Source organism: Bufo gargarizans, chromosome 3, assembly GCF_014858855.1.
Source record: "Bufo gargarizans isolate SCDJY-AF-19 chromosome 3, ASM1485885v1, whole genome shotgun sequence".
Classification (NCBI taxonomy): domain Eukaryota; kingdom Metazoa; phylum Chordata; class Amphibia; order Anura; family Bufonidae; genus Bufo; species Bufo gargarizans.
In genome coordinates, this window is record NC_058082.1 from 423,992,674 (window position 1) to 424,017,143 (window position 24,470).

At 45.7% G+C, this 24,470-nt stretch overlaps 1 protein-coding gene across 1 annotated transcript; it reads left to right on the forward strand.

The window, feature by feature from the left end:
* Positions 1-11,927: 11,927 nt before the first annotated feature.
* Positions 11,928-13,361, forward strand: LOC122931644 (protein ZBED8-like). The gene has a single exon (XM_044285720.1). It carries the CDS (start codon positions 11,928-11,930, stop codon positions 13,359-13,361), a length of 1,434 nt encoding a protein of 477 aa, XP_044141655.1.
* The last annotated feature ends 11,109 nt before the right edge of the window (positions 13,362-24,470 follow it).

A 24,470-nucleotide genomic window follows, 5' to 3' on the forward strand; every position in this document is an offset into this window, starting at 1 on the left:
TGAGAGAAATATCTTGGTCAAATGCCAACTTTGTATAAAAAAATTGGAAAAGTTGTCTTTTGCCAAGATATTTATCTCACCCAGCATGGGTAGATGTAAAATGACACCCCAAAACACATACCCCAACTTCTCCTGAGTACGGCGACACCAGAGGTGTGACACTTTTTTGCTGCCAAGGTGGGCAATGGGGCACATATTCCAAAGTGCACCTTTCGGATTTTGCAGGCCATTTTTTACAGATTTTGATTGCAAAGTACTTCTCACACATATGGGCCCCTAAATTGCCAGGGCAGTATAACTACGCCACAAGTGACCCCATTTTGGAAAGAAGACACCCCAAGGTATTCCGTGAGGGGCATGGCGAGTTCCTAGAATTTGTCGCAAGTTAGTGGAATATGAGACTTTGTAAGAAAAAATAAATAAAAAAATCATCATTTTCCGCTAACTTGTGACAAAAAATGAAAAGTTCTATGAACTCACTATGCCCATCAGCGAATACCTTAGGGTGTCTACTTTCCGAAATGGGGTCATTTGTGGGGTTTTTCTACTGTTTGGGCATTGTAGAACCTCAGGAATCATGACAGGTGCTCAGAAAGTCAGAGCTGTTTGAAAAAGCGGAAATTCACATTTTTGTACCATAGTGTGTAAACACTATAACTTTTACCCAAACCATTTTTTTTTTTGCCCAAACATTTTTTTTTTATCAAAGACATGTAGAACAATAAATTTGGCGAAAAATTTATATATGGATGTCGTGTTTTTTTGCAAAATTTTACAGCTGAAAGTGAAAAATGTAATTTTTTTGCAAAAAAAATCGTTACATTTTGATTAATAACAAAAAAAGTAAAAATGTCAGCAGCAATAAAATACCACCAAATGAAAGCTCTATTAGTGAGAAGAAAAGGAGGTAAAAATTATTTGGGTGGTAAGTTGCATGACCGAGCGATAGACGGTGAAAGGAGTGTAGTGCCGAAGTGTAAAAAGTGCTCTGGTCATGAAGGGGGTTTCAGCTAGCGGGGCTGAAGTGGTTAAGGAGCATTATCACGGTTGGGGCAGTGTTACTAATAAGGGTATTCTAGAAGGGAATTACTATTGGTGGGACTATGAGGAGCACTATTACTATGGGGGACAGTAATGTTTCTTTAGGATAGTATTTGGGGGGGGGGGGAGGTTTTGGCACAGCAAGCAGCAGGATAACACTGTGGGGACTCCAGTTGGGGGATAATGATAGAATGTGAGGAAGCTAAGATGTCTGTGTGTCACACTCTGCGGCTGAGAGAAGTTGTCCAGACCAAGTGGAGAAGATAATGACAGAGAGGAGACGTCACCTGGAGGCCCTGGATGTGACAGGTAAGTGCTGCTGTAGTGCGGGGAAGGGGGGGGGGGCGGGGGGACATATTTATTGGGGCTTGTGCCCCGGATCTTTTGAGACCCTAGCAACACCCCTGGTCAAGATATTCTATATAGGCTATTCTGGTTTCCAACGATATTGTTAATAGTAAACCCTTAGTGACCACCAATATGCCTTTTTATAGTTTTACAATGGTCTCAATGGGGCCTTAGGCTGGGCTTTTATGGCATCCCAGTCTAAGAAGTGCATTGGTCTCCTGTGCAGGAAAAAGCAGGGGCGCAGATCTGCCATGAGAGCCACCTCCAGCTATAATGGCCCGGACAGGCAGAAGCGCTGATCAGGGCTGTTTAACCCCTTAGACAACATAGTGACAGTTGCATCTAGTGCATCTATTGTTGAGCGAATCGAGCTTTGGATCGTAGATAAGTCTTCGTACAGTAATAAAACGTGTTTGAACGAATTATTGCTGATAGTTGATCTATGATCCGAAGTTTGATTCGCTCAAGCCTACCTGCCATGTATTCTAGCAGGAGCACCTCTCTGGCGCAGCCTGGTGGTGACTGTCAGTATAACACTTAGAAAATTATAGAAGCAATCAAATGATTGCCTATTAACCGCCTCCCGACCGCCTAACGCAGGGATGCGTCCTGCGGGTGGCCGGGTTATTCCTCCTTAACGCGACGGCATGTCATCTCGCGAGACGCGAGATTTCCTGTATTCCTGTTTTTTTAACCCTAAAAAAGTATATTAGACGCTGTTTTGTTAACAGCGTCTAATATACATGCTACCTGGTTCTCTGGTGGTCCCTTTTGCTTGGATCGACCACCAGAGGACACAGGCAGCTCTGTAAGTAGCACCAATCACCACACTACACTACACCCCCCCTGTCACTTATTAACCCCTGATCACCCCATATAGACTCCCTGATCACCCCCCCGTCATTGATCACTCCCCTGTAAGGCTCCATTCAGACGTCCGTATGTGTTTTGCAGATCCGCAAAACACGGACCCCGGCAATGTGCTTTCCGCATTTTGCGGATCCGCACATTGCCAGAACTATATAGAAAATGCCTTTTCTTGTCCGCAATTGCAGACAAGAATAGGACTTGTTCTATAGGGTCTACAAAAAATGCAATGTTAGCCCAATCAGGCCTGATCTTGTGCGCACACTTGCGTTTAGTCCGCCCCACCGCAGTGACAGAATTTTTATTTTCTGAACACTGCAAAAACCCCGTAAAATCAATGCAGCGCTATAAAGATCACTTTTGAGGGGCATGGTGAGTTCATAGTAGATATTTTTTTTGGCACAAGTTAGCGGAAATTGATTTTTGTTTTTTTGTTTTTTCTTACAAAGTCTCATATTCCACTGACTTGTAACAAAAAATAAAATCTTACATGAACTCGCCATACCCCTCACGGAATCCAAATGCGTAAAAATGCCCTGTGAAATCCTAAAGGTACTCATTGGAATTTGGCCCCTTTGCGCATCTTGGCTGCAAAAAAGTGTCACTCATGTGGTATCGCCATACTCAGGAGAAGTAGGGCAATGTGTTTTGGGGTGTATTTTTACATATACCCATGCTGGTTGAGAGAAATATCTCAATAAATTGACAACTTTGTATAAAAAAATGTAAAAAAGTTGTCATTTACAGTGATATTTCTCACACACAGTATGGGTATATGTAAAAATACACCCCAAAACACATTGCCCTACTTCTTCTGAGTACGGCGATACCACATGTGTGACACTTTTTTGCAGCCTAGGTGCGCAAAGTGGCCCAAATTCCAATGAGTACTTTTAGGATTTCACAGGGCATTTTTACGCATTTGGATTCCAAACTACTTCTCACGCTTTAGGTCCCCTAAAATGCAAGGGCAGTATAAATACCCCACATGTGACCCCATTTTGGAAAGAAGACACCCCAAGGTATTTCGTGAGGGGTATGGCGAGTTCATGTAAAATTTTATTTTTTGTCACAAGTTAGTGGAATATGAGACTTTGTAAGGAAAAAAAAAATAAAGTGAGAAGAAAAGGAGATAAAATTCATTTGGGTGGTAAGTTGTATGACCGAGCAATAAACCGTGAAAGTAGTGTAGTGTAGAATTGTAAAAAGTGGTCTGGTCATTAAGGGGGTTTAAGCTAGGGGGGGCTGAGGTGGTTAAAGTCCCATTCTTGGACTGTTAACCCCTTAAGGACACAGCCCTATTTCACCTTATAGACCAGGCCATTTTTTGCAAATCTGACCAGTGTCCAAGTGCTGATAACGTTAAAACGCTTTTACTTACCCAGGCCGTTCTGAGATAGTTTTTTTCCATCACATATTGTACTTCATGACTGCTAAAATTGGGTCATAAAAGTTAATTTTTTTGCATAAAAAACCCAAATTTACCCAAAAACTGGAAAAATTAGCAAATTCTAAGTTTCAGTTTCTCTACTTCTGTAATACATAGTAATACCCCCAAAAATGGTGATGACTTTACATTCCCCATATGTCTACTTCATGTTTGTATCATTTTGGGAATGATATTTTATTTTTTGGGGATGTTACATAGCTTAGAAGTTTAGAAGCCAATTTTGAAATTTTTCAGAAATTTTCCAAATCCCACTTTTTATGGACCAGTTCAGGTCTGAAGTCACTTTGTGAGGCTTACATAATAGAAACCACCCCATTCTAGAAACTACACCCCTCAAGGTATTCAAAACTGATTTTACAAACTTTGTTAACCCTTTAGGTTTTCCACAAGACTTCATGGCAAATGGACATAAAATGTAAGAATTTCAATTTTTTTTTTTACATTTTCCAATATAATCAATTTTTTCCATGAACAAAGCAAGGGTTAACTGCCAAACAAAACTCAATATGGGTTGCCCTGATTCTGTAGTTTGTAGAAACACCCCATATTTGGTCGTAAACTACTGTTTGGCCAAACGGTAGGACATAGAAGGAGGGGAACGCCATATGGGTTTTGCAAGGCAGATTTTGCAGGACTGGTTTTGTTTATACCATGTCCCATTTCAAGCCCCCCGTTGCACCCCTAGAATAGAAATTTCAAAAAGTGACTCCATCTAAGAAAGTACACCCCTCAAGGTATTCAAAACTGGGTTTACAAACTTTGTTAACCCCTTAGGTGTACCACAAGAGTTAATGGCAGATGGAGAAACAATTTAGAAATTTAAATTTTTTGGAAAATTTTCCATTTTAACCCTTACTTTATTATTGGAAAAAATGGGTTAACAGCCTGCCCTGATTCTGTAGTTTGCACAAACACCCCATATGTGGTCGTAAACTACTATTTGGCTAAACAGCAAGACATAGAAGAAAGGGAATGCCATATGGTTTTTGGAAGGCAGATTTTGCTGGACTGGTTTATTTACACCATGTACCCTTTTAAGCCCCCTGATGCACCCCTACAGTAGAAACTCCATAAAAGTTACCCCATCTAGGAAACTACGGGATAAGATGGTTGTTTTTTGGGGACTATTTTAGGGTAAATATGATTTTTAGTTGCTCTATATTACACTTTTTTGAGGCAAGGTAACAAAAAATTGAAATTTTAAAATTGTTTCTACATTCGCTATTTAGTTTTGTGGAACACCTAAAGGGTTAACAAAGTTTGTAAAGTAACTTTTGAATACCTTGAGGGGTGTAGTTTATTAGATGGGGTCACTTTTTTGGAGTTTCTAGTCTAGGCTACATCAGGGGGGCTTCTAATGGGACATGGTGTAAATAAACCAGTCCATCAAAATCTGCCTTCCAGAAACCATATGGCATTCCCTTCGTTCTATGCCCTGCTGTGTGGCTATATAGCCATGTCCGACCACATATGGGGTGTTTCTGCAAACTACAGAATCAGGGCAATAAATATTTATTATTATGTTTGGCTGTTAACCCTTGCTTCATAACCGGAAAAAAGTATTCAAATGGAAATTTTGCCCAAAAATTGGTGTTTTGGCACTCTTTTTATTTTATATTTTTAACGCTATTCATCCGAGGGGTTTGGTCAAATGTTAGTTTTATAGGGCAGATTCTTACGGACGCGGCGATACCCAATATGTCTACATTTTAAAATGTATTTACATTTTACACTATATTATCATTTTAGGAACCCCCAAAAATTATTTCAGTATCTCCATAGCCTGGGAGCTACATTTTTTTTTTTTTGGGGGGGGCGACTATCTAATGTAGGGGCTCATTTTTTGCGGGATGAGATGGCGGTTTTATTGGCACTAATTGAGGGGGCATATGACATTTTGATCGCTCGCTATTACACTTTTTGTGATGTTAGGTGACAAAAAATTGCTTTTTTTTTTACACGTTTCTTTTTTTAACGCTGTTCATCGGGAGGGGGGGGGTTAAATGTTATTTTTATAGAGAAGATTTTTACGGACGCGGCGATGCCCAATATGTATGGCTCTCAGACTTTAGAGACACCAAGCAGGCATCCTCAAACTGCGGCCCTCCAGATGTTGTAAAACTACAATTCCCACCATGCCCTGCTGATGGCTGTAGATTGTCTGGGCATGCTGGGAGTTATAGTTTTACAACATCTGGAGGGCCGCAGTTTGAGGATGCCTGCACTAAAACTAATATTTTTGGAGAAAAAAAAAAATTGTTTCCATGTCTCCAAAGTCTGAGAGCCATAGTTTTTAGGGGACTGTTGGGGGTTATAAAAATTTAGTACTCCATGTAAGTGTGATACTCCCTGAAGCAATCGATAACTCAGAGGTCCGGATGATCGGGGCACGTGTCGCATTGAGTGGTGGTGTCCTTCCGTATCCCCCTCTTGTGACACAGTCTGCATCTTTTTGGGGTTCGTCCCTTCTTTCCAGTATGGGGGACCACACCTGGAAAATTTTGGCCAGGGACGATCCGGGCGCCTCCAATTCCCAAAGTACTCTTACCTGCTCTTTCCCGGTCTGAAAAAAACAGGTCCTTGAGGACTGCCTCACGCTATACCTCACCCACTTAGTGGGAATGTATTGGCGGAAACTGAGTCTCCCCTTGAACGCAACGAGAGACTCATCAACCGCAACCTCCCTTCCAGGTACGTAGGCCTGTACAAATTTGGCCCCGAAGTGATCGATGACCGGCCGTATCTTATACAGACGGTCATAGGCAGGATCACCTGGGAGGGGGACATGCTGCATTATCTAAATAATGCAGACATTTCCGGATGGCCTCAAACCGGGAGCATGTCATGGCAATACTTTAAAGTGGGCTTTTGCACTAGACCAGTGGTTCTTAACCTGGGTTCGATCGAACCCCAGGGGTTCGGTGAGTCAGTCTCGCGGGTTTGGCCGCCGGCCCTGGGGGGCCGCTTTGATAGGTGGCTGCCACAAGACAGGAAAATATTTATTTCCTGTTACTCAGACTCCTTTTGCGCCCGCTGCGGCTCATAATCAGAAGAGTCGAGCGAGCGCAATGATTTTGCTTCCGCCAGCTGCCGGATGTGAGCGGCATATGACGACATGACATCATATCCGGCGGCTGCGCGGCGGCGGATCTAGTGACTGCACAGCATGGTGGCGGCGGCGGCATCCTGTCCCTCCTGCACACAGACACCGGCATTACTGAGCTAAGCTGACCTGTTGTACTACAGTAAGAGTAAAGGGGCTTGGAGGACCTATTGTGTATTGTATTTAACCACCTCCCGACCGCCTAACGCACCGATGCGTCCGGGAGGTGGTTGATTTGTTCCTCCTGGACGCATCGGCGCGTCATCTCGCGAGACGCGAGATTACGTCACAGCCGGCCCGCGCATGCGCATCGCGGGCCGGCTTTTCGCAGCACAGTATTTCGTCAGCAGCCTGCCGGCCACGATCATTGGCTGGCAGGTTGCTGATTTTTAAAAAATCCAATCAGCAGCCATTTAACCCCACATATTAGTAAATATGATGGGGTTATTTGGCTGCTGTGCTCCTCTGCTCCTTCTTTTGGTCGGTTGGTTCCAGCAGAGGAGCACACATCACTGTGAGTACCCACTACACCACATACTAGCCCCAGATCACCCCAATTAACCCTTTGATCGCCCCTGTCAATCACTAGTGAAAGGAAAAAAGTGATCAGTGCAAACTGTCACTTTTTTTTTTCACTGGTATTGACCGTTAGGTTTCAGTATAGTTTAGGCCCCTTGGTTAGGTAGTTTAGGGATCGGTTAGCGCCCAGCCCACCGCACCGCAGTCCGTTATTCGCTGATTAGCGTATCGCTAATCAGCATTTGTACTTTTATAGTATCTGGAAGTGATCAAAACTGATCACGGTCAGATCTATAATAGTACTAGTGTCACTTTAGTTCTCCCTCCACCCAAAACGCTGTGTTTGCCCGATCAGGCCTGATCGGTCGCCCACACGTGCGTTCGCCCACACCCGCCCCACCGCAGTGACAAAAAAATTTTTTTTTTTGATCGCTGCACATTCACTTTACACGCACTGCGACGATAAAAAAATCAGTTTTGATATTTTTTATCAACCGCAGCGGCCTCCGGTACTTCGCTAGCCTCCCATTTGTAAGACAGGCTTGCTTTTTTTTTCTTGGGTAGTCTCAGGGAATACCCCTAAATTTAGTTGCCCACATGTCTAACAGGGGGTATTCCTCTGAAGAGGCCTACAGGCTTCTGACCCAGTCGGATGAGGAGTGGGAACCCTCATCTGATGAATCCAGCGGGTCAGAATACGAACCTGTAGAAAGCAGTGGCTCTCTGACCCAAAGTTCGGACGAGGAGGCTGAGGTCCCTGATAGCAGCAGGCGTACCCGGCCCCGTGTCGCTAGACCGCAGGTTGCGCAGGATCCGCTTCAAGAGCAGCAGAGTGGGGCTGGTGCTGTCGGATTACGTGGTGAGGCATACACCAGCAGCCCAGCCCTTCCTGGACCTAGTACCAGCACTGCTGTAGAACATGGTGAAGTAGCGAGCACCAGAAGGGCAGTTGAAGCTGGTACGGTGGCACGTGCAGTAGTGACCCCGTCGCAGCCACCGCAAAGACGTGCCCGTAGAGCCCCTAGAATCCCAGAGGTGCTGGCAAACCCTGATTGGCAGTCCCCAACTTCAGCCGCACCTGTAGTTCCCCCTTTCACCGCCCAGTCTGGAGTTCGGGTTGAGACAGCTCAGATCGGTTCGGCCCTGGGATTTTTTGAGCTGTTCTTGACTGCGGAGCTCTTAGACTTAGTTGTGGCAGAGACAAACCGGTAAAAAAAAATCTCATTACCTGTATGCTCAATATAAGGAGAATAGCAGAAACTCCTAATGCTGGCCATACATGTAATGATTGCGGAGACCACTTAAATGCCAGGGCAGTACAAACACCCCACAACTGACCCCATTTTGGAAAGAAGACACCCCAAGGTATTTGCTGAGGGGCATATTGAGTCCATGAAAGATTTACATTTTTGTCCTAAGTTAGCGGAAAGTGAGACTTTGTGAGAAAAAACAAAAAAAAATCAATTTCCGCTAACTTTTGCAAAAAAAATAAAAAATTCTAGGAACTCGCAGTGCCCCTCACGGAATACCTTGGGGTGTCTTCTTTCCAAAATGGGGTCACTTGTGGCGTAGTTATACTGCCCTGGCAATTTAGGGGCCCATATGTGTGAGAAGTACCTTGCAATCAAAATGTGTAAAAAATGGCCTGCGAAACCCGAAAGGTGCACTTTGGAATATGTGCCCCTTTGCCCACCTTGGCAGCAAAAAAGTGTGACACATCTGGTATCGCCGTACTCAGGAGAAGTTGGGGAATGTGTTTTGGGGTGTCATTTTACATATACCTATGCTGGGTGAGAAAAATATCTTGGTCAAATGCCAACTTTGTATACAAAAATGGGAAAAGTTGTCTTTTGCCAAGATATTTCTCTCACCCAGCATGGGTATATGTAAAATGACACCCCAAAACACATTCCCCAACTTCTCCCTGAGTACGGCGATACCAGATGTGTGACACTTTTTTGATGCCAAAGTGGGCAAAGGGGCGCATATTCCAAAGTGCACCTTTCGGATTTCACCGGTCATTTTTTACAGATTTTGATTGCAAAGTACTTCTCACACATATGGGCCCCTAAATTGCCAGGGCAGTATAACTACGCCCCAAGTGACCCCATTTTGGAAAGAAGACACCCCAAGGTATTCTGTGAGGGGCATGGCGAGTTCCTAGAATTTTTTATTTTTTGTTGCAAGTTAGTGGAATATGAGACTTTGTAAGGAAAAAAGAGAAAAATAAAAAAATCATCATTTTTCGCTAACTTGTGACAAAAAAAATAAAATTCTAGGAACTCGCAGTGCCCCTCACGGAATACCTTGGGGTGTCTTCTTTCCAAAATGGGGTCACTTGTGGCGTAGTTATACTGCCCTGGCAATTTAGGGGCCCAAATGTGTGAGAAGTACCTTGCAATCAAAATGTGTAAAAAATGACCGGCGAAACCCGAAAAGGTGCACTTTGGAATATGTGCCCCTTTGCCCACCTTGGCTGCAATAAAGTGTCACACATGTGGTATCGCCGTACTCAGGAGAAGTTGGGGAATGTGTTTTGGGGTGTCATTTTACATATACCCATGGTGGGTGAGAGAAATATCTTGGCAAAAGACAACTTTTCCCATTTTTTTATACAAAGTTGGCATTTGACCAAGATATTTTTCTCACCCAGCATAGGTATATGTAAAATGACACCCCAAAACACATTCCCCAACTTCTCCTGAGTACGGCGATACCAGATGTGTGTCACTTTTTTGCCGCCTAGGTGGGCAAAGGGGCACATATTCCAAAGTGCACCTTTCGGATTTCACCGGTCATTTTTTACACATTTTGATTGCAAAGTTCTTCTCACACATTTGGACCCCTAAATTGCCAGGGCAGTATAACTACCCCACAAGTGACCCCATTTTGGAAAGAAGACACCCCAAGGTATTCTGTGAGGGGCATGGTGAGTTCCTAGAATTTTTTATTTTTTGTCGCAAGTTAGGCCCCATGCACACTGCCGTGTTTCACAGCCATGTGCGGGCCGTGGAACCGCGGCCTGGATCCCTCCTGAGAGCAGGAGCGCACGGCGTCACTGGTTGCTATGACGCCGTGCGCTCCCTGCTGCCGACACAGTACAGTAATACACTGGTATAGATCATACCAGTGTATTACTGTATTGCGGCGGCAGCAGGGAGCGCACGGCGTCATAGCAACTAGTGACGCCGTGCGCTCCTGCTCTCAGGAGGGATCCAGGCCGCGGTTCCACGACCCGCACATGGCTGTGAAACACGGCAGTGTGCATGGGGCCTTAGTGGAATATGAGACTTTGTAAGAAAAAAAAAAAGAAAAAAAAATCATCATCATTTTCCGCTAACTTGTGACAAAAAATAAAAAGTTCTATGAACTCACTATGCCCATCAGCGAATACCTTAGGGTGTCTACTTTCCGAAATGGGGTCATTTGTGGGGTTTTTCTACTGTTTGGGCATTGTAGAACCTCAGGAATCATGACAGGTGCTCAGAAAATCAGAGCTGTTTCAAAAAGCGGAAATTCACATTTTTGTACCATAGTTTGTAAACGCTATAACTTTTATCCAAACCATTTTTTTTTTTGCCCAAACATTTTTTTTTTAATCAAAGACATGTAGAACAATAAATTTGGCGAAAAATTTATATATGGATGTCGTTTTTTTTTGCAAAATTTTACAGCTGAAAGTGAAAAATGTCATTTTTTTGCAAAAAAATTGTTACATTTTGATTAATAACAAAAAAGTAAAAATGTCAGCAGCAATAAAATACCACCAAATGAAAGCTCCATTAGTGAGAAGAAAAGGAGGTAAAATTCATTTGGGTGGTAAGTTGCATGACCGAGCGATAAACGATGAAAGTAGTGTAGTGCCGAAGTGTAAAAAGTGGCCTGGTCATGAAGGGGGTTTCAGCTAGCGGGGCTGAAGTGGTTAAGGGGTCAGCATTGTATTGGAGGGGGGTTAGCAGTGTATTAGGGGAAGGGGGTTAGCAGTGTATTAGGCAAAGGAGGGATCATCAGTGTATTAGGGGAAGGGGGATCATCAGTGTATTAGATAGTGGAGAGGGGGGCAGTAGTATATTAGGCGCAGTGACTTATGGGGCTGACAGATTTTTTTTCCAGGGCTGCTTTGTATCCCCAGTCCGGCCCTGGAGGTCAAGACACACACCCGACTCGCCCCGCTTGTCCATCATTGGCTGCAGGTGATCACGCAACATCGCTTGGCCTATCCCTTCATACTAACTATGTCGAGCAAAAAAAGAAAGTGGTCGGACGAATATGTACAATATGGATTCACATGTGTAACGGAACGTGATGGGAGTCAGCGTCCTAACTGTATGATTTGCAATGCCAAGTTGAGCAATTCTAGTCTAGCACCGGCAAAACTAAGAGAACACTTCCTTAAGCTGCATGGAGATGGAAAATACAAGAACACAACGCTGGCTGAATTCAAGGTGAGGAGAGCCAGATTCGATGAAAAGGCTAGTCTGCCTGTTCTCGGCTTTGTACCCATCAACAAACCGATCCTCATAGCATCGTACGAAGTTGCTTACCTGATCGCAAAGCAGGGCAAACCCCACACCATTGGTGAAACCAGCTGTGTTGAAGATGGCGAATATCATGCTGGGAAAAGCGGCTGAAGTTAAGTTATCCCAAATTCCTCTTTCAAATGACACCATCAGCGACAGAATAGAGGACATGAGCAAAGACATCTTGGCTCAAATAGTTGCAGATCTGATTTCAAGCCCGGCAAAATTCAGCCTTCAACTCGATGAGACCACAGACGTCTCCAATCTAAGCCAGCTTGCAGTATTCGTGCGCTATGTGAAAGACGACGTGATAAAGGAAGAGTTTTTATTTTGTAAGCCTCTTACAACAACAACTAAGGCAGCCGATGTGAAGAAACTTGTGTATGACTTCTTCAAAGACAACAATCTTTCGTGGGATATGGTTTCTGCAGTTTGTTCGGATGGAGCTCCAGCCATGCTGGGAAGAAAGTCTGGTTTTGGTGCGCTAGTGAAAGCCGATGCACCACACATCATTGTTACGCATTGTATTCTGCATAGGCATGCATTGGCAACAAAAACCTTGCCTCCAAAACTGGCAGAAGTATTAAAAATTGTAGTGGAATGTGTGAACTATGTGCAAAATAGTGCTCTGAGGCACCGCATCTTCAGGGAGCTGTGTAAAGAAATGGGATCTGAATTTGAGTTACTTCTGTACCATTCCAACGTTCGGTGGTTATCCCGGGGACAGGTGTTGAATCGTGTTTTTGCCGTGCGTGTGGAATTAGCCCTGTTTTTGCAAGAGCACCAACATTGTCATGCAGATTGCTTCAAAGATTCTGAGTTCATTCTCATTTTAGCGTACATGACTGATATCTTTGCAGCTCTAAATCATCTCAATCAACAGATGCAGGGCGGTGGAGTCAACATCATCGAAGCGGAAGAAAACCTGAAGGCTTTTCAAAAAAAGCTACCGTTATGGAAACGACGAATAGAGAACGATAACTTCGCAAACTTTCCCCTGCTAGACGACTGTGTAAGTAAGATCGAAGATGTATCTGGAATCAGAGACATTTCTGTACCCACGGAACTGAAGCAAGCAATTGCCACGCACTTAGTTGAGCTTGCAACGTCTCTTGATGGATACTTCCCTACAAGAGAGTCATATCCAGCATGGGTGAGACAGCCGTTCACATTTAGTGTTGAGACAACAGATGTCAATGATGAATACCTTGATGAAATCATTGAACTTCAGCAGAGCCAGGTTCAACAGCAACTCTTCAGAACAACAACGCTCTCAACGTTTTGGTGTCAACAAATGGTAACGTACCCTGTTATTGCTAAGAAAGCTCTGGACTTTTTCATACCGTTTGTTACAACATATCTTTGCGAGCAATCCTTTTCAAGGATGCTGGACATAAAAACGAAGAAAAGGAACAGACTTTGTTGCGAAAATGACATGAGAGTGGCACTTGCCAAGGTAAAGCCGCGCATTTCTGACCTGGTCTCTGAAAGACAACAGCAGAAGTCACACTGATTTGCAGTAAATATTCATTATTATGTTTTTATTTTTGTGTGAAAATCATGTTTTAATGGTTTTGTTCTTTGTTCTTTATGGTTTTGTTCTTTAATGGTTTTATTCACGTTGTGCACCTATGTATAAATATATACCTATGTTTTGAATTTGAAAAAATCATATTTAATTTTTCCAATTAAGAAGGGTTCGGTGAATGCGCATATGAAACTGGTGGGGTTCAGTACCTCCAACAAGGTTAAGAACTACTGCACTAGACCCATGTGCAGCACAAGGCCCCAAAATGTCCTCATCTCGGCTGCACTGACCGGCGTCCAGCCACCGGGTCTAGCCAAAAAGGAGCCTGGGTGCTGAGCAACGAACTGTTGGGCGTACAGGTTCGTCTGCTCCACCATCAGATTCACAAATGGGTCACTGAAAAAAAAAACTAACAAAGTCCCTTTCAGTAAACTCCACTGTGAGAATCTGGAATCTCGGGCTCAAAATCCACTTGGGGACACCAGCTAAGTTCACCGGTAGGGGGCTCCAGTGGGCTTATTTGGTGGGCCGGGAAACCAGTACGAGCCCCAGGGCTGCTCGTACTAGGGTGGGCCACAAGGTCCCTAGCATGTGGGGCCCCTGGCTCCGCCTGGCGGCGTCTCCGCCGCCTTTGGGGCTCATCGTTATCAGATGATGATGAGGAGGATGCGGATGACAAGTGGCTGGTGGGGGGGCTAAGTGGCAGGGGGGTCTAGGGTCTCAAAGCTAAAAAACAATAAATTTAGATACAGTTTTTTTTTTTTTGTTCCTAACTAACTTTTCCCTTCTATCTCTGCCTAACGGTGCCTCTCCCTCACTGACCCTAACCTACTTGGAGGGTGATGGGTGCCAATCAGGGGGATCTCAGGAGCCTGGTGAGGACGGTGCTGCAGGGTGCAGGTGCTGAACAGGAAGAGGAGGGGAGAGAGGAGCACTGGAAGTTTGAATCTCGCGCCTCTCTCCCTGCACTAATCAGCACCCTGGACAGCGGCATTCAGCACCGTGGCCAGCACCACCTCTCGGTCTCAAAGCCCCCGCTTACACGTCATGCCAGTCCATTCTGCATGCTTCAGACTGGTGCCCAAACCCTAGCCTTCCATCGTCTGTGCCCAGGTCTGCGGCAGGCTCCTCGGGGGCCCAGCCTAGACACAACTCGGTGACCGACAAGCTGGGTCGACCCATAGTCTTCCTAGAAAACAGTCAGGTATGGAACAACTACAGTTTTGCTACCTGCAACTACAACCAGTGCAGAACACTCCACGTCTGCTCCACTTGTTTCAGGGCCCACCCACTGTCAGTTTGCCCAAATAGATCTGCCAGGAATAAGTGACTAGGCGTGGTCAACGTAGACCTACTAGCCGCACTTCTCCGTGACCATCCCAATCCCAACCAGGTTCGCTTCCTCATCGACGGTTTCAAGGAAGGATTCCACACTGGTCTCGTGGCCCTTCCTCAATCATCTTGGGAAGGCCCCAGCCTCAGGTCCGCCATTGTCACGGCCATGGTTATGACCGTGACTCTTCAACCGCATGAGATTGTCAGCGATTTGGTTTTGTTGTCAATCACAGGCGAGGGCAGTGGTATTTGCCTCACCTGTGGTTGCCGCTGACAACGCTATGTATGTGGCAGCTTTCCTGCTGTGCATGCGGTTGCACCTAGCAACCCCTATGTTAGGTGTGTGTGTATTGTGTTCACTGTGTTGTTTGTCTGTGTGCACTCTGTGTAGTGTGTTGTGTGCACTGACACTTTTCCTGCACTGTGGTTGCCCGTGGCAACGTTTGGCTGTCTGTACATGTGGTGGCAGTGTCCCGGCCCCCGGGCTATCTCCCAGGACACGGTTGCCACCCATGTCGTTGCCAGCGGCAACAACCACAGTGTGTTGGTACTGTTGGACACTTTTCCTTTAAGTGGTGTTTCCCTTCTCTGGTGCTGGAAGGGTTAACTCCCTTCCCAGTGTGTGTGTGTGAGGCACTGGGTGTGTCTGACCCTTGGGTGTGGCCTCTTAGGCCTTTAAAGCCTCTCACTTTACCATGGCTCAGTAGGTTGCTTCAGTCATGCCTTGCTGTAGCAGCCTCCTGTGATTTCCTCCTTCTTGTAAGGGCCACCCTTCCGGTCATAGGTTTAAGTTTGTGTGATGTTCAGTTTATGTTTTCCTTTATTATTCTGTGCAGCTATGGATCTGGGTTCCTGTGTGTGTGCAGCTATGGATCTGGGTTCCTGTGTGTGGATGTGTGTGTGCTGAGTTCTTTTTGTATTGTTTGTGGACTCCAGCTTGCCTACACACGGACCCAGTCAGGAAGGCTGTGGCAGGTGGCTGGAACTAGTGCAGCACCTTTCATATCCATAGGCCTGTTGATGTTCCCTTCTTCATGCTGCTTGGCCAGTGAGACTCCTGCTCCTCCGTGTCTTGGTGGAGTGGGTTATCTTACTCTGTTCTCTAGTTCAGGGCCGACTTGAGGGCTTGTAGGGACTATAAGGTTCCAGCGTATGAGCCCTCCTACCATCAAGGTCGGCTCATACTGACAGGAGACAGGGTCAGCGTTAGGGACGCAATAGCAGGTGACCTGCTCCCTAATTCTGTGGTCCTGGCCAAGTAGCGACCGGACATCCTCCGACATCGCACGGCTGAGGATTTCCCCCATCCTCAGCCGTGACAGCCATTTCTGATGCCGCTTCAGTGGGTCCTCTGGTCCAGGCGGAACTGGAGAAGGGTTTTCTCATCGGCCTTTCCTCCAGCGTCCCGTTTGACTACTGGAGGATAAACCCTATCGGCATCGTTACCAAAAAATTTTCCAATAAAAAAAGATTAATTTACGACCTCTCAGCTCCTCATGGTTCCCACATTCCCAGCCTCAACTCCCTGGTTCCGTCTGAGGAATTCTCGATTAAGTACTCTTCTCTCAGCGAAGCCATCGCTCTCATCCTTCTGGCAGGCCAGGGGGCTTTACTGTCCAAGGCTGACCTGGCGGACGCTTTCAAGCTGCTGCCCATCAATCCACAACTCTGATAATTCTACGGCATTAAATGGGACAACTTGTACTACTTCGCCAATCGCCTCACCTTCGGCTCCAAATAGTCCGTGGTTGTTAGACCAGTTCGCCCAGGCCCTCCACTGGGTCCTGGTCAACCATTGCGGGTGCCCCATGGTTATCTACTACCTGGATGACTTTCTCTTAATAGAGCAACCAGACGTTCTGCCCTGCAAACTTGATGGCCTACTCCAGGTTTTTCGACAATCTCAACATCCCTGTCGCCCCTACCAAGATCGAAGGACCCTCAACCACCATCACTTTCCTCTGCATTTTCTTAGATACCCGCAAGATGGAAGCGAGGTTGCCTGAGGACAAGCTGTCAAAGATCACGGAGGTCATTCCCAGATTTGTGGGTTGCAGAGTCGTCTCAAAGCAGGACTTACAATCCCTGCTAGGCATGCTGAACTTCGCCACCAGGATCATGCCCCAGGGCAAGGCTTTCTTGTCCAGACTCCTGGATCTGCTACCAACTGCCGCAGAGCAGGACTCCCCGATTATCCTGGACGCACACGCGATGGCGGATCTAGCCATGTGGAATTCCTTCCTGACCCGCTGGAATGGGATCTCCCTATTCGTCCCTCAATGGTGTCCCTCTTCTCCCATGATTTTTTCCGACGTCGCTGCCTCCAGGGGTTTCGCTGCCATCTACATCACCCAGTGGCTCGCGGGCCAGTGGCCCCCCAGGATTTCTTCGCTCAGCGAGTACCTCAGATCCTCCCCCCTCCTAGAGATCTGCCCAATCGTAGCGGCCGCAAAAGTTTGGGGCAGGCAGTGGGCAAACTCCCCGGTGACGTTCATTACGGACAATCAGTCGGTAGTGGATATCATTACCAAAGGTAGGTCCAAATCCCGCCACATCATGCCTTTCGTCCACAAATTAGTTTGGTTCTCCCAACAGTACAACTTTCAAATTTCATGCAGACATATCCAGGGTGTCCAGAACTCCGCAGCTGATGCACTGTCACGCTTTCATTTAAACTGTTTTTTCCACGTCATGCCAGAGGCGGATCCAGCAGGATTGTCCCCTCCGGAGTTCAACACACTACGCATGGACTAGCGCAAATCGTTTCATCCGCCAAATCCCTCATACAAAAATCACTATCACCTAACACAGCTAGAAACTATAAAACCGGTTGGAACAGCTTTCTAAAAAATTTCATCCAGGGCCCCCAGTCCCAGTCAAGTACTTCAGGTCCTTCAACAAATGGTGCCCAGTCCAGGTGTTCAACCAATTAATCAGCTCCTTAGGTCATTCCTCCCCGGACAGTCCGCTGCTACCCTTCAAATCCAAGCCCCTCACGACCGCGAAATTCATTTCACATATTCGCCTTTTAGTCACCGGCCTAGGTGTAGATCCCAAAACCATTTCAGGTCACTCGTTTCGGATCAGGGTGGCTTCCGCAGCCTCCAAGCATAACGTTCCCAGTCATATAATTCGGAAGATGGGACGTTGGGAGTCATCTTGCTTCACCAGGTACATTCCCAATCCACATCAGGAAATATCAGACGTTTCCCGCAAACTAGCCTTGTAATTCATGTACCCTTCAATAAATACAAAATCTACCTTTTGCCTTGCTTTTTGGCCCCTTATAGGCTACCCACGTTTCACGGCTATGGGCACAATCCAGGCCTACTTAGTATAAGATACGTTCAGGTTTCCTGGGTTCACTTCGATAGCTCCAGTATCCATAGCCACGACCATAATTGTCAAGGCTGTTGCAGCCTATGATTGTGGGAGGGGTGTAGGCTTTATAAGCCCCCCTCCCACGGTCATCAAACGCTGTAATCACACCACCGATCACAGTCTTTCTGGTTCATCAGGTCACCGGAGACCCGAACGGATCGGAAACGCAGCAAACCGCAGGTCTGAATTAACCTGCGGTTTTCTGCGATCGCCGATACGGGGGTCACATGACCCCCCCCCCCCCCCCGGTGTTGTGACAGGATGCCCGCTGAATGATTAACCCCCGGCGCCGCAATCGCGTTTTAAACCCATGATGTACCGGTACGCCATTTGTCCGTAAGGGGTTAAATAGTAAAAAAAAAAGTAAAAGTAATAAAAAAGTTTGATCAAATAAACAAAAAATCCAAGTAAAATAAAATATACATTGCACTGGAAAAAACGCTTTTCAATGTAAAAAATGCATAAGTAAAATTCCCTTCATACATTTGGTATTACCGTGTCAGTAATGACCCGCACTACACAATTATAATGTAGTGAATCCCATATGGTGAACAATAAAAAACAATAACAGAATTGCTGCTTTTTTTTTTATCAAAAAGTGATCAAAAGGTGTTTAGCAAAATGATATCAATGAAAAGTAGTATACCGACGGCACCCTGCAAACCGATGCCTGTGCACGACAGTCTGAAGTCTATTCGAGGCTTGCTTGTCTGCTGTGTATTCTGTCAGACTTTGCCTCTCTGGCACAGCCTGCTGCTGACTGTCAGTATAGCACTGACAGTGTAATTCTGTTGTACTGCTTAAACAGTACAAGAAAATTATAGAAGCAATCAAATGACCACCTATCTAAATCCCCTTGTAGGACTGTTAAATGATAAAAAAAAAGTTTTATTAAATAAAAATACAAAAATCTAAGTTAAAAAAATACACCTTTTATTTAAATTATTTTAAATGGAAATAAATACCAAAAATTAAATCCCCTCTACATAGGGGCGACCCAACAACCTGATTTCTAAGCTCTAGGACGAAAGTATGAACCTGGGTAATCAGAAGTATGATGCTGGCAGTATTGGATAATACAGATATGATGCTGGCGGCATGATGATGTATTGGGGGGCCTTATTTGAAAAATCACTTAAAAAATTATAAGCTTCTAACGTTCTAAAAAATGACATACAAAATGATGCCAACCTAAAGCAGTCATACAGTTGTGTTCAAAATAATAGCAGTCAGACACCACTAACCTGACCATTCACTGTTATTGTAAATTATATTTCTACATGGCAAATAATTTACTAGCAGGTGTAGTAGAGTAATATAAATCCAACAGACCCAACAGTCATGACATGCTGATTCTGTGTAATTGAATCACTAATTGAAAGGGGCATGTTCAAAATAATAGCAGTGTTGAGTTCAATTAGTGAGGTCATTCATTCTTTGACACACAGGTGGCAATTATTGCCCTTATTTAAGGAAGCAAGGCAGCAAATGTTGTACATGCTGGTTACAGTGCATTTCTCTCTGAAATTCTGAGGAAAATGGGTCGTTCCAGGCATTGTTCAGAAGAACAGCGTAACTTGATTAAAAAGTTGATTTGAGAGGGGAAAACATATAAAGAAGTGCAGAAAATGAGTATTACACTCACCGGTAATCCGGTTTCCTGGAAGTCTCCATGACACCACATGCTGAGATCGACTCCCTCCTGATTGGACAGGAAAAACACAGAGAGGTTAAAACCCCCACCCCCCCTTACATCACCAGTGTATTTTAACGAAGAACCCCAGGATGAAAGGATAATAGCTAATAGCAGAAAAAACAAAAAGGGTGGGATGTATGTGGTGTCATGGAGACTTCCAGGAAACCGGATTACCGGTGAGTGTAATACTCATTTCCCCAGTCGTCTCCATGACACCACATGCTGAGATAATATCAAAGATACCATTAAGGGGGGACGACTGCCGACAGGACCTTACGTCCGAATCTTAGGTCATCATTAGCGGCTAAGTCTAGCCTGTAGTGCTTAGTGAAGGTATGAACTCTTTTCCAGGTTGCTGCTCTGCAAATCTGTTGTAAGGAGGCTGAAGCTTTTTCCGCCCAGGAGGCGGCCATGCCTCTCATAGAATGTGCCTTTAGGGAAGCAGAGACCTCTTTCCCCTGAGCTTTGTATGCTTCGGAGATGGCCATCTTAATCCATCTGGAGATGGAACTTTTCGCCGCTTTCTTCCCCTTGTTAGGACCTGAAAATTGGACAAACAAATTTTTGTCTATTCTCCAATGACTGGTGGCTTCCAGGTACTTTAAGACCGCTCTCCGAACATCTAGTGTATGGTAAGTGATTTCCTGATCATTTTTCAGGGTCGTCACAGAATGAGGGAAGAACGATGTCCTGAGACCTATGGAATGTCGAAACTACCTTGGGGAGGAAAGTCGGATCTAGTTTGAAAACTAATTTGTCCTCAAATACTGCAAGGAATGGTTCTTGGATGGACAAGGCCTGTAGCTCACAGACCCTTGTGGATGAGGTTATTGACACCAAGAAAATAGTTTTAATGGTAAGCCATTTGATGTGGGTAGAGTCCAGAGGTTCGAACGGGTCGGAGGTTAGACCCCCTAGTACTGTATTGAGGTTCCATGGTGCCACCATGTTTCTAATTGTAGGTCTGATCCTATCTGCTGCCTTAAGGAATCTGGATATCCAGGGATGTTCTGTTAGCTTGGTATTATAGAGTGCTCCTAGAGCCGATACCTGGACCCTAAGGGTATTGGGGGATAGACCTAAATCTAGCCCTTCCTGAAGAAAATCGAGGATTAGCGAGATGTTGGCTCTGAACTGGTTGAAGGCGGTTCCAGACCAATCAGCAAATTTCTTCCATATTTTTAGATACTTGTCATTGGTACTCTGTTTCCTGCTAAGGAGTAAGGTGTTCACTACTTTTTTTAGATAAACCAAACATTAATAAGTTGGATTCTTCAGAATCCAGGCTGTTAATTTTAGTATTTTTAGGTCTGGGTGAGTGATAGGCCCCTGACTTAGAAGGTCCGGCCTCCGAGGTAGAGGGAGAGGAGCTTCCATGCTGAGGGCTTTCAAGAGAGAGAACCAGCTTCTCTTGGGCCAGAAGGGGGTTATCAGGATTAGTGTACATTTTTCTTTTAGGAACTTCTGTAGTACTCTGGGGATAAGCGGAAATGGGGGGAACGCGTAGACTAAGTTTGTTGTCCAGCTCTGGTTGAAGGCGTCTACTGCCCGAGTATGATCCCTGGGGATGAGGGAAAAGAATTGGTTTAGTTGATGATTTCTCCTGGATGCAAACAGGTCTATCGTCGGCTTGCCCCATTTCTTTGTGATCAGGTGGAAGGTTTCTGGTGCTAACATCCATTCCCCTGGGTCTAGACCAGGGGTGTCAAACTCAAATTCATCGGGGGCCGCATCAGCAGTTTGGTCACCCTCAAAGGGCCGGTTGTATCTGTAGGACTATGTGTCCACTCTTTATTATCATAAATTATTGTCACTGCATTCAATTATTACTGTTTTTTGTAATAATGTAAGTAATAACTAGCTCTGAAAGCTTGACCTGCAAGCGCTGACTGGGGTCACATAGCATTATACTGATTTATGATGCTATGTAACCCTTACAGTTCTGGAATGTGTTGGATAACACTGACATAATGCTGTCAGTGTTATCCAACACATTCCAGAACTGTAAGGGTTACCGTATTTTTCGCCCTATAAGACGCACCGGCCCATAAGACGCACCTAGGTTTTTGAGGAGGAAAATAAGAAAAAAAATATTTTGAACCAAAAGGTGTGCTTTTGGTGGGTTTTGAACTAATTGTGGTCTGTGGGTGGCACTGTTATGGGGGATCTGTGGATGGCACTGTTATGGGGGATCTGTGGGTGACACTTATGGGGGATCTGTGGGTGACGCACTGTTATGGGGGATCTGTGGGTGACACACTGTTATGGGGGATCTGTGGGTGACACTTATGGGGGATCTGTGGGTGACACTTATGGGGGGATCTGTGGGTGACACTTATGGGGGGATCTGTGGGTGACACTTATGGGGGGATCTGTGGGTGACACTTATGGGGGATCTGTGGGTGACACTTATGGGGGATCTGTGGGTGACACTTATGGGGGATCTGTGGGTGACACTTATGGGGGATCTGTGGGTGACACTTATGGGGGGATCTGTGGGTGACACTTATGGGGGATCTGTGGGTGACACTTATGGGGGATCTGTGGGTGACACTTATGGGGGATCTGTGGGTGGCTCTTATGGGGGATCTGTGGGTGCTCTTATGGGGATCTGTGGTGGCTCTTATGGGGGGATCTGTGTATGACACATATATAGCATCTTATGCTATGTGTCATCCACAGATCCCCTCCATAAGTGTCCCTGTAGTGAATGACCCTCAATACACAGGCTAGGGGCCGGCATCTGCTTTTATAATGACAGCGGGGCCCGTGCAGTGACTGTATTCTACTACACGGGCTCACTGTATAATCCTATGTCTAATAGTTAATTGTATGTAATCGCATAATCAGCGCTGTGTATTACGGTACTTACAACTACAAGCGCTCGGTAGGCAGAGAGGAGGGAGGAGGCAGGCCGGGAGGACATGCGCTGGCAGCGTGAGTCATACGTCATGCGCCCACGCCGCCTGCTTCATTCATAAAGTGGGCGGCGCAGGCGCGTGACGTATGACTCACACTGCCAGCACCCATCCTCCCAGCCTCCCTCCTCCCTCCTCTCGGCGAGCGCTTGTAGTTGTAAGTACCGGTAATACACAGCGCTCCTTATGCGATTTATTATCACTTCCTGCAGGGGCCGCCTGCAGGAAGTGATAATAAAAGGTGAAGGCCGGCGGCGGCTACGCGGGCCACATGACGAGGTCTGGCGGGCCGGATTCGGCCCGCGGGCCTTGTGTTTGACACCCGTGGTCTAGACTGTGCCGGCTTAGGTAATCGGCCTGAATGTTTAAAACTCCCTTCAGATGAACCGCTGAAAGAGATTGTATATTGTCTTCTGCCCAGGAAAAGATTTTGTTTGCCAGGCTCTGTAGTAGGCGGTGCCTTGTGCCTCCCTGGTGTTGGATGAAGGCCACGGCTGTAGCGTTGTCCGAGTAGACTAGTACGTGACGACCTTCCGCCAACTGACTTGTGCGTTTCAGTGCTTCCCACACTACCCTCAGCTCCTTGAAATTCGAGGATTGTTGTCTCACATAATTCCCCCATGTTCCCTGGTAAGAGTTTCCCTGGACGACCGCTCCCCAACCGTGAAGGCTGGCATCTGTCGTAATGTAAAGCAGAATGTAGAAATACAAAAAGAGGATTATGGTACAATTTGAACTCCCTGGTCTAAAAGTGCACCAGGAGTCGCAAAATAGGTACCTAGAGTAGAGGCTATCAGAGGCGCCAGGGGGCAGAGAAGGGTTCTATACAGAACAATATAGGAGTTATGCTCATCTGAAGTTATGGAACAAGATAGGCAGCTCAAGTGTTTCAGTGGATCAAGGATTACCCTTGTCCACTTGTGAAGAGATATAGGTGGTGTAGAGAGGACAAATGAAGAAAAGCCCTTCACACCCGTGAAAAAAAGTTTGAAACACGTACCAGGCGCCAAATCACTCTGTCGTAATGACTAGGGGGAGATCTTGTGCCCAAAAGATCCCCTTCTCTAGGTTGGATTTGCTGAGCCACCAATTTAGTGATTTTTTGGTCTCCGCATCTAGAAATATTTTCCTCTCTAGAGTTAATTGTGATCTGTTACATTTGTCTAAAATGAACTTCTGGAGCGGCCTTAGATGGAACTGTGCCCAGGCTACTGCTGGGATGCAGGCTGAAAGACTCCCTAACGCCTTCATGGCCTGTCTTATTGAACAGAACTTCTCCTTCTTGAATTTCCTCAAGGCTGTTTGAAGTTTTACTATCTTTTGGGGTGGAAGAAAGGATCTTTGGGAAACTGTGTCTAAAGTTATGCCCAAATAAACCTTCCGTTTGGATGGGATTAAATCCGATTTCCCCCAATTGATGAGCCAACCTAGGTTCTGTAGATGATCCAGGACTAACCTGAGATGGGTTTCCAGGGTCTCTATGTTGTCTGCCGCTACCAGTAGGTCGTCCAGATAGGGGATGACACAAATTGCCTTTTCTCTCAGGGTTGTCAAGGCTTCCGCCATTATTTTGGTGAAAACCCTTGGGGCAGACGAGATCCCAAAGGGGAGACACTTGAACTGGAAATGCTGAATATTTCCCTCCAGTTCTATCGCGAACCTTAGGAATTTCCTTGACGACCTGTGAATTGGGACGTGATAATAGGCGTCGCTTAAATTTATTGTCGCCATCACTGCATCCTTCTTTAAGAGCTTCACTGTTGA

Coding starts and splice junctions, on each gene's coding strand:
- LOC122931644 (XM_044285720.1), top strand. CDS start 11,928: ATGGCGAATATCATGCTGGGAAAAGCGGCTGAAGTTAAGTTATCCCAA.